The following is a 10,282-nucleotide window of genomic DNA, read 5'->3' on the forward strand; positions in this document are numbered from 1 at the left end:
AAAGACAGCAGCTTCCTGTGGCCATGTGCAGCTGGGGTTTGAGCTCAGGTCTTCTGGACTCAAGAGCCCATGGCCTTTGGGAAGGTGTAGGCAAATGTCCAGCCCTACCTCTCGTCTTGTCTAGGGATCACCTTCTCTACCTTACTCAGACTTTTGTATGTATGTTTGGAAACAGGATCTAGCTGTCTGGCCTAAGCTGGCCTTGAATTCTTTTTTTCTTCTTCTTCTTCTTTTCCTTTTTTTTTTTTGACAAGGTTTTTCTGTGTAGCCCTGGCTGTCCTGGAACTCGCTCTGTGATCTGCCTGCCTCTGCCTTCCAAGTGCTGAGATCAAAGGCATGCGCCAGCACTGCCCTGCCTGGCCTTGAACTTATGCTCGAACGGTCCTCCTGTGTCACCTTCCAAGTAGTGAGGACTGTAGGTACGCACCCCCATGCCTTGTTTACTCACCGAGTTTTGACTGATACCTTTCCTGCTGAGAAGCACACCAATTTAAAACCAAAACTGGGGGCTGGAGAGATGGCTCAGAGGTTAAGAGTACTGGCTGCTCTTCCAGAGATCCTGAGTTCAATTCTCAGCATCCACCTGGCGGCTCACAACCATCTAGAATGAGATCTGATGCCCTCTTCTAGCATGCAGGCACACATGCAGGCAGAACACTGTATACATGATAAATAAATAAATCTCAAAAAAAAAAAAATAGAGTGACATAGAGATAACGTCAACCTAACAACAATAGCGCCAGTATTTGGGAACTTTAAGAAAAAAAACGAAACCGTAACTGTATGATGAGAATAAAGAGGAGAAATGGGAAGCCAGGGTTAAAACGGGCATCCAGAATGATCGCTGGGATGTCCCGTACAGAGTAGTGGCTGCTGTGGCTCTGAGTACCCACCACTGGTGCCAGGGAAGATGAAAAGCGTGCTCATCACAGTCTGGCACTGGGAGCCTTCCCTGGTCCCTGGTGGGGTCAGAAGGGAGCACAGTCCTGTACATCAAGACTTTCTGGAAAGTTTTTCATGTTGAAATATCATGTGCCGCTTAATAACAGGGAGACATTGTTGTGTGGATATCACAGACTAAAACAACCATGACATCACTAGGCAGAAGATCACCACTGAACATGTGGCCTGCCATGGAGCAGAACATCTGTGTGTAGTCTTTGACTGTCTCAGGACAGACAGGAAGTTAGGAAGGTAGTTCACAGAGGTCCCAATGGAGCCAGAGTTTTAAAATAACCTCCTCCATCCAAACCCACTGGCAGACAACTTGGAGAGCCTCTAGCCTCAAACTGCCTCACAGTTTTAGCTAGTCCTGAGGGAGTGTGAGGAGTGGAGGTCCCCTTAGTGTGGCTCCCTGTATCCACCATCTCTACCCACTGTGGCCAGCTTCCACCCCTCCGTGGACGGAGAGCTCTCTTCTTTCCTGATGACTATTTTATACCTCTGACGCATGCCTGCAGGCTCCTCCCTCGGTGGAGTCATCTGAATCCAGACTTCCCTTGCAGATGCAGCTGCCATCCTGCTAGATGAACAGAACAAGAGACCCTGCAGGAAATTCCTGCTGACAGGTGAGTACTCTGTTCAGCTCTGTCCTTACAGAAAAGCCACATCTTGTCTGGCCTGCATGGCACCCTGCAGTGTCTCCTCCGGTCCCTGCCACCATCCTGGACCTCTTTGTAGTCTTGGCTTTAGCTGAGTTGAGGCATCTCCAGGAACTTGTTCTCACCTGGAGACCCTTCAGGCATAGGCTGTGGTTTTATTGGCTCATTTAGAATAAGAAGTGCTGGGGAATGTGAGCCAGAGAACACTACTGAAGTCATAGACCGGCTGGTTGGGTTAGCCAGGGGGCCTGATCTCCTGCATCCTCCTTCCCAGCAAGGGGAGGCAGAGACTGGGATGGATCTAGTAATCCCAAATTCAGAGTAAGAACCTTGGGTGCTATGTGTTCCTTTGAGTACTTAATCCTCAGCTCATAAAAGTGAGTATAGGATGGTGTAGTGGTACCTGCCCCTCATCCTAGCACTGGGGAGGTGAAGGCATGCCCAGCCAAGGCTATGTAGCAAGCCTTGCCTTTAGAAAAAAATAATACACACATACATGCACGCACGCACACACGCATGCACGCACGCACGTGCACACAATGAAGATAGCAGTAAGGAAGGAAGCAAAGACAGTTAAGGCTAGGAAGTCAGGTGATCCAGGAATCACTAGTTTCCATGCCCGTCCTTGAGGGCCTGTGTACTCTTCTAAGGGTTTAGCCCTGAGCTTCCTGGCAATCAAAGCAAGGCTGAAAATCACGGGATTCCCGTAGTTTAGACAGGAGCTTAGCTCTGGAGAGGGCACTGCTGCTGGACCAGGGAAGCTGGGTAAATGGCCAGACTCCCCTCAGGAGACGGTGCTGCCTGATGAGTGGCCACCAGGCCTGCAGGTCAGGGGTCCCCCACAGCCTCAGCCTTGGCGTGTGTCTGCTCTGGTAGGTTGTGCTAGCTGAGGACGCCACTGATCTATAATTTTGAAAGCCATACTTCAGATTCCTTGATTGATAATGGGAAAGCCATCCAGACATTGACTTCTCCTTGGCAAAGTTGCCCCCAGGTTCTCTGAGGAGCAGTCTAGCTGCTTGTACAGGCTAACTGAGCAGGCAGAGCACCAGGTAGGGCCGCAGCACATGCAGTGAGCTGGTCTAGAGAGGAAGGGTGAGCCTCTCAGGAATCCACGTGGAGCTCGTTGAGCCTCATGGCATGGGCTGGTGAGAAGGATGGCCAGCTCAGGCCTGTGTGGGCCAACACTGACAGGCTTCGGGGGATACTCATGGAGGCTCCCAGCAGAGCATCAGGAATAGGGCATGATGGGCCAGGGTGGCACCTCAGGCTGGTGAGTGCGAGCAGTGCCAGAGTCCTGTTTTTTATTCCAGACTGGGGCTGCGACTCTAGATCCTAAAATCCTGCCCCCAACACTAGGGGACCTGTCTGCCAGAGTGCTTTCAGCTGTGGTAGAACCCTTCCTGAGCGGAGAGTAACCGTCTTCCCATTGCAGGCCAGTGCGACTTTGGCTCCAACTGCAGATTTTCCCACATGTCAGAACGAGATCTGCAGGAACTGAGCATCCAGGTGGAGGGTACGTGGGGGTGAAGCAGAATTGAGGGGTGGAAATGGGAGAGGCTGTAATACCAGGAAACTGCTCTGTGCCACCCCACTTTCTCCCTTACTGGCGTGTACTATGTGAATAAGCCTAGGACCGCCCAGGCTGGTGGGGAATCCCTGAGCCGTTCCACTGGGTGTATGTCAGGAGCAGGGCTGTGCTCCTTGGGAATGAAGCATCTGTGGCTGCTTCCCAGGACCCTGAGGGTACGCCCTCACTCACCTTCTGCTAGTCTCTGTTGTTCCTGGATGATTTCCTCCTCTCTCCCTCCCCTCCTTCCTGTAGTCAGGAAACACAAGAGTCCCCATTCAGCACCAGCAAATGCCCTGCAACCTCTGAGGACAAGTCTGCAGGAAACACTTCCCTACTGGGCTTGGTGACACACCTGTAATCTCAGACTTGAAAGGCGGAAGCAGGAGGATCAAGAGTGTAAGGTTGTCTTCCTGAACTTGAACTACATAGCTAGTTCAAGCCTGAATATATGAGACCTGTTTAAAAGTGTGTTCAGGTCCCTCACAGCCTGGTGACTGTGGCTTCCATGAGAGCTGGCTTGTCTGCCTTTGGGATTCTCTGCTCGTCCCATTACAGATCCAGGAAGGGCCACCTGGATGATTGTCCCCATCTCCTGTAGCACCTGACTGAACAGGTGGAGAAAATGAGCCAGCACTCAGGCAGAAGGACCCGGAGGCTGGCATCACGCAGGGTTTCTGGGAGCTTTCCCAGGGCAGAAGTGAGGCCTCATGGGGCTCTTCACTGGACATGTGTCGTCGGGGAATGGTTGGCTCACGGTGGAGGGAACATAGGCCGTGGAGCCTGAGCAGGAGGCAGGGTTTAGTGGCAAGAAAGCTAGGCTAAGGCAGTTGAAATGGCACTGGCTCTGTCAGCACCCTGTGACCTTGGCCCGGGGACGGATTCTTGGAGGCAGTAATGGTTGTGAGGGTGAGTGAGATGATGCGGACTCAGTGACAGTGTAGAGCCTGGGCCTGAGCGAGTGGATCCTAGCACAAGGCCCCATCCCACAGTAGCGAGAGCCTCACTCCCTAGCTCTCACCAGCTTGTTTGAATTCTTTCCATTCACTGGTTGTCTTTTAGTATAGTGAGCACCATTTTTATGGGACATTGGATGAGGAAAAAAACCAGGGGACTGAGGCGTATTACCTTGCCTAGGGTCAGAGACCTGGCAGGTGCCAGAGCTGCGATTCCACCCCATTCTACAGTCCACGGTGCCTCCTGCATCCCACATTTAGACCCCTCTTGAGAATTAAGCTCTGCATTCATTGTCCTGCTTCTAGCTCCCCAAGGCTTGGAGACAGACAGCATGTCTCTGTTTGACAGAGAGCAGAGCAAGGCTTACATCACTGAGTCATTGTGGACAGAGGATCTGGGGAGCCAGTGGAATGGAGGGGACAAACCTGATCCTGACCTACTGGCCCACTTCCCCCTGACAGACCAGTACGTCATCCCCAAGTTTGCCCAGTACTTGCTGTTTTGTGGAAGAATGAGATTCAGGCCAACGGGGTTGTGTCCCTTACCCTTCCTTGTCATTCTGTCCCCCACAGAGGAGAGGCGGGCCAGAGAGTGGCCACTGGAGACTGCTGAACTTCCTGAGGGCCACCTGGAGGACTGGCTGGAGAAGAGAGCTAAGAGGCTGAGCTCAGCCCCAAGGAGCAGGTACAGGCCCCAGGATTATCCCTCCTTTCTTTCTGGGAGCTGCCTGAGCCAGCCTGACCTTTGGGGAAGCTGAGGCATCCATATGAACTGCCCAGGCCCAGGGACCAAGCATGAACCCCCACAACAGCCTCCTGGAGGTGGGGCCCACTGGAAGATCTTGGGTTCTCAAACCCCAGCTAGAGGGAGTTGTACTGGAGAAATTGCCTGGTCCCTTGGTCCCTTCTTTTAGTACTCACCCCACAGGGCTGAAGGAGAGGCCAGTGGCCAAACAGATGTGACTCCACACCTGGCACTGTAAAAAGTCAGGGCCTTACCTATGGCAGCTAAGCCCCCTGTGTACCCAGGGCTCACTGTCCCCTGTAGGGCCCTGGAGAAGGGGAAGCTGAAACTCACAAACACTGGTGGAAGAAGCAGAGCAAGGGGGTGCCAACAAGGTCATTGTCCCACCGCATCCCTGAGGACCCAGGATGCTCTGAAATGGACATAAGGAACTGTGCTGAGCCGGGCACTATTAGAGCATGGCTGTGCGCTCCTCCCTCTAGAGGGTCAGGATGCAGCCCACACTTCCCCTCAGCAGACAGCTGCACAGCGGAGGGGCAGGGGCTTCTGGAGCCACATGATGTCACAGCCGAGGCAAAGCCAGGGCTCCCAGGCCCTCCAGGTGTTAAAGATGGAGCAGGAGGAAGGGCTAAAGCTGAGCTGGAGAGCTGAGTGTGGCTTTGTACAGATGTCTCTGGTTTTCAGACCCCATATCTCTATGCTGTGGCCTCAAGGGACAGTGGCTTGGCTGTGTTAAGGATGTCTGTCAGACATTCTGTGGAGTGAAAACTCTCCTCCAGGCTCTGCCACAGGGTAAAGATTGAGCTTCTTGTCCCAGTGGAAAGGGATTAATATTGTATTTAAAACTGTGTTTTTTACATTTATTTGGGAGGAGGTGTGCACATGCGCGCACACATGGAGTCAGTTCTCTCCAGCATGTGGGTTCCAGGCCAGCAGCACCTGCACCAACTGAGCTCTTTCTCCAGCCCCTGCTGTGGCATTTAAAAATCACCTTGGTGTTCTACCTTTTCAAAAAAAAGTGCTTTAATTTTTATGTGTTTGTCTGCACATTTATCTGTGCACCATGTGTGTGCAGAGCCTGTGGAGTCCAGAGGAGGACACTGGACCCCCTGGAACTGGAGTTATAGGTGGTTGTGGTGGGTGCTGGAAATCAAAGCTGAGTCCTCTGCAAGAGTAGCCAGTGCTCTTAACTGCTGAACCTCCTCTACAGCCTCATTTTACTTTTAGTTTAAACCTGGACCCTGTGTCTGTACCCCCACTTTAAAGACACATAGTACAGGTACAGCCTAAGCAGACGGCTGTACACCTCAGAAGGGACACCCATTTCTTCTGGACCCATTTGAAGGGGTGTAATTTTGGACATTGTCCAGGAGTCTAGGCTCCGTCAGCTGTGTCAGAGAGCCGCAGGGCGCTCATTCTGAGCCCACCACAAGGGTTTCCCAGAGCTTCCCACTTGTTAACTGTGATGTGTCGGCTGCTTCCTCCACTGTCCTGCCTCAGCAGTCTCCTTCCATGGGAGTGAGTGACAGCCTGGGCACACTGGGGCAGTGAGAGGGTTCAGGAAGACCCTGTCTCTGGACTTCAGTGGCAAGTAAGTAGAGATAACATACCCAAAGTCCCTGCCTGAGTACAGACAGACATGCCCAGTGTGAATATGGGAGCTAGGGGGTGATATGGGGAAACAGGATGAATGAGTAGCCCAAGTCACGGCTGGAGTAGTATTCATGGTGTGTCCTGTACATGGTCCCAGGCATCCAGGGGCCTGGCACACTGTTGTGCAACTCTGGAGTTGGCTCTTCCTGGTCAGGTAACTGAGGCCCTGCTGCTTCGGCCGCTGGCTCCTCTGTTACTGTGTTGAGTGCTGCCCAAGGGCCCAGCAGCCCACATCTGAAGTGACAGCGGCAGCGACTGGGTCAGGAAGATGCCCGCATCTGGGCCACCCTAGGTTCTTAGAAGTTGGAACCCGGGCCACTCTCCTGGCCACTTGCGGGGAATTGCTTTTCTCTGCAGCTACCTGCTGTCTGTCTCTGCCCCGCCACTCTCCTCCTGAGGGCTCCAGGCAAGATGGCTTCTTTTCTGGGCCGAGCAAACTGGTGTAGCCTTGAAAGGAGAGGGGTGATGGTTTACTCTGACATGCGTCCCCATTCCGTCCCAATCGCTCCAGTTTGGGGTTCCGCACTGTGGGTTTCCCTGTTCTGTCCCGCATCCCTGAGAGGAGTCCTGTGGGAGCAGTGTCTTCTTAGCCCCGGCTGTCCTCTGCAGCCTTGCAGCCCCTCCCCACATTGCAGCCCCACTACTTTGGAAAGGTACCTTGGCCCCAGGCCATCCCTCCTGAGACCTCCAGATGTCCATTATGGTGTCTTCTTACTGAGACTCCAAGCTTAGTCCCCAGGGACAGGGCCTGGGGACAGCACCTACTACCCATCTCTTAACCTTGCTTGGGTCACACTGGATGCTGCCTCCTTATCTCTTCTCCTGGCAAAACCCTACTCAGCCTGCAAGCCTTAGTAGAAACGGTGGCCAGGACATGGTGACTATCAAGACACATTTGGGGGATCAGGGACCCTAGCCTGAATGACATCACTGAGGACCCCGTGTGGGGACTCCTCCCCCTTTCAGGATGTATGCTCTCTCCCCTGGGACACAGATACCACCTGGCTCACCTAGCACCCCCAGACCTGTGGGCTCCAGCATCCATAAGCTGAGAACCCCCAGGGAAGCCAGGCTGACTCTCCTTCTTAGTGGGGGACACAGGCTTCCCAAAGGCATAGACTGTCAATGTCTGCTCATCTCCTCAGCCCTGACCCTGAGGGACCAGCCAAGAGCAGACAGCAGCCGCAGGAGGGAGCGACTGGCCTCAGACCCGGGACGGACGCACAGGCTAATCCCTGGCTGGCCAGGCGGCCTATCCAGGCTTCCTATTGTTGGCTCTTCTGATTGTCCCTTTATCCTTCTTAATCTCCCACGTGCACCCCTCTCCGGGCCAGCGCTCTGTCCTGCACATTCACCCCTGTAAGACTAGTTCCTTCTGATAAGGACCAGAGCTGGGGACATGCCAGGCTCCTGCTGTGCCCTTGTACACAGAGCAAGCAGGCCATGAAGAGCATTGCCCACCTGTGACCCTGTGCTCTGCAGGAGTGGGCTCCGAGGCCGGGTCCCGGCAAGGTGTCAGTGTCCACGAGTGGACATGAATGATGCCCTTCTCCTGGTGGGGGCCTCGGAGCAGGCAGGGCACTGACTGAGCCACTTGTTAAAGGAAAGGTCTGAAGCTTGGGGGCAGGAACTCCCCAAGACCACCCCTCACTGGGGGGCCCACCATTACCGTGGCCCCACAGGAATCCCCAGGTTGGCTGACATCTGGGGCACTCCCTTCAGACTTGTGGAGTCTCTCCTACAGCGTCTTCACTGTGGTTGGTGGAGTCTATAGAATCCCCCAGCATCATCAGTCATGTCAGGGCTGCTTTCTGCGCTTTCAGCAGGCTTCAGGCCACTGTGCAGGGGTGTCCCTGTCCTCTGCCTTTGAGCAGGCAGCAGGCCACCAGGCAGGGGATCTCCCTGTCCTCTCAGTGGGAGTTTTGGAAGCTGCATTCAGGGCTCTCAGCAAGACCTCCACTCTAGGCACTGCTGCTGTGGGTCTGGCCCTAAGGGCAAGCTGGATGGATGTGGCCAAGCAAATTGAGGTGGTCCCCAGAAGCACCTCTCAGTCCTGAGTCATGTCCAGACACCTCCCAGGAGGCTCAGGTCCCTCTTTCTGCAGAGGGCTAGTTGCTAGGTACCCAAGAAGGTCAGGAGCTGCCAGGGCCTCTCCTTTCTGAAAGTTGAGGCAGAAGGAACTGAAGGGTCAGGGAACAGGGTGAACTGCTGCACCCACCCCTGTGTCAAAGGCTTGTGTGCTTGTAAAACCTTGGACATGCAGCTGACCCCTTCATTGTACTTCAGCTGCCTTACCTGAATAAAGGGGTTTGCATGAGAATTCCAGAACTTGTCTAGGCCATGGTGTCTCTTCTCATGAGAGCTCTTAGTCTGGCATAACTGTGTGTCATTGGATGGCCTTCTAGTGCCAGGCCCAGGGTATAGATGCCATCCTTATCACTAGTCTCCACCCCGAGACATCAGGCAGGTGGGCCTAGGTGTGCAGGGTCTGGGTGTGGGACAGGGGCAGGCTGCTTGCATGCTTCTCCCTGCATGCTTCTCTGGGCCTGGATATTGCAGGTTGCACCCAAGGGTTCTTCCTAAGGATCACTTCAGATGGGCCCTGACTTTAGGGAGGTGAATAGTGAGGAGGAGAGTGAATAGTGTAAGAGATAAGGCTTTTTTTTTTTTTTTTTCCTATTTTAAATTAGATTTTTTTTTTCTGGTTTCAAAGGCTTATGTGCTTGTAAAACTTTTGAGAAGTTTAAAGAGGTTAAAAAAAAAAACCCAAAACAAAAAACTCCACCCACTCTTTCATAACTACACCCCTGTGTAGATAGAACCACCGTTGACATGTTCCGTGACTTCCAGGATTGTTTTTATGCATTTATATATGTTATATATTTTTAAACAAAAATAGTATCATGCTATATACATTATTTTATAAGCTTTTCCTTATTACTCACATAGTATATCTTTCCTCATCAGTGCATATAGGCCTTGATTTTTACACAGGCTACATAGATAGCATTCTCTGCTGTTGGCGTGCATGTATGTTTAACCGGTCCCCACAGGTGGACACTAAGAGTACTTCCGTATTGCCCAGGGCCATTCCTGTCATTCAGTCTCTGCTTAGAGCCCCACATGGACTCAGTTCCAAGAAGAGGTGGTGGCTCTGAGGGTCTGCATGTTATCAAGGCTCTGCTTCCAGATGGGTCATGCAGGTGACCACCATTCCCACAGCCAGTGTGGTGGGGGAGCAGGATGGATCCGGGAGGCGCCCCACTCTGACCCTCTACCTTTCTTCCCTCTAGGACCGAACCCATCAGAACCACTGTCTTCCAGTACCCCGTGGGCTGGCCGCCAATGCAGGAGCTGCCCCCCTCCCTGCGGGCACCCCCTCCTGGAGGATGGTCCCTACAGTCCAGAGTCCAGTGGGGCTGAGCTCTTCCCCTGATTTCTCCGCCTGACTTCTCCTGGTCACCAGTCATAGTAAAGACAGTTGCTCAACCTAGGAAGTGGAGCTGCCTTCCCACTGTCCCCCTGGAGCCTCTGAGACTATGAGCTTGGCCTCTCCACCCACCCACCATCCCTCAGGGCATATCTTGAAGATGGGTGAGAAACATCCAAATGTTTATAAAGAAAGTCTATCCTCGATGGTTTTGCTGGCACTCATGTTCTTGGCTGCGTCCTCCTGCCTCCGTCAGGGGACAGGTGGGCTGGATGAGACAAAATCCCCTCCAGGGTGTCCTTTGCTTACAGCCCTTCTTGCTGAGGG

General features: G+C 53.2%; 1 protein-coding gene across 1 annotated transcript in view; it reads left to right on the forward strand.

Moving 5' to 3' along the window:
- The window catches only part of Zmat5 (zinc finger matrin-type 5), a 34,314-nt gene extending 24,153 nt beyond the window's left edge, over positions 1 to 10,161 (forward strand). Inside the window, exons 3-6 of the mRNA XM_052736379.1 lie at positions 1,506 to 1,568; positions 3,037 to 3,117; positions 4,701 to 4,812; positions 9,819 to 10,161. Of these exons, the coding sequence (XP_052592339.1) occupies positions 1,506 to 1,568; positions 3,037 to 3,117; positions 4,701 to 4,812; positions 9,819 to 9,948 (386 nt within the window). The 3' untranslated portion in view covers positions 9,949 to 10,161. The remainder of the gene's footprint in view (positions 1 to 1,505; positions 1,569 to 3,036; positions 3,118 to 4,700; positions 4,813 to 9,818) is intronic.
- The last annotated feature ends 121 nt before the right edge of the window (positions 10,162 to 10,282 follow it).

This window comes from Peromyscus californicus, unplaced genomic scaffold, assembly GCF_007827085.1.
Source record: "Peromyscus californicus insignis strain IS unplaced genomic scaffold, ASM782708v3 Scaffold_13__1_contigs__length_99412109, whole genome shotgun sequence".
Lineage (NCBI taxonomy): Eukaryota > Metazoa > Chordata > Mammalia > Rodentia > Cricetidae > Peromyscus > Peromyscus californicus.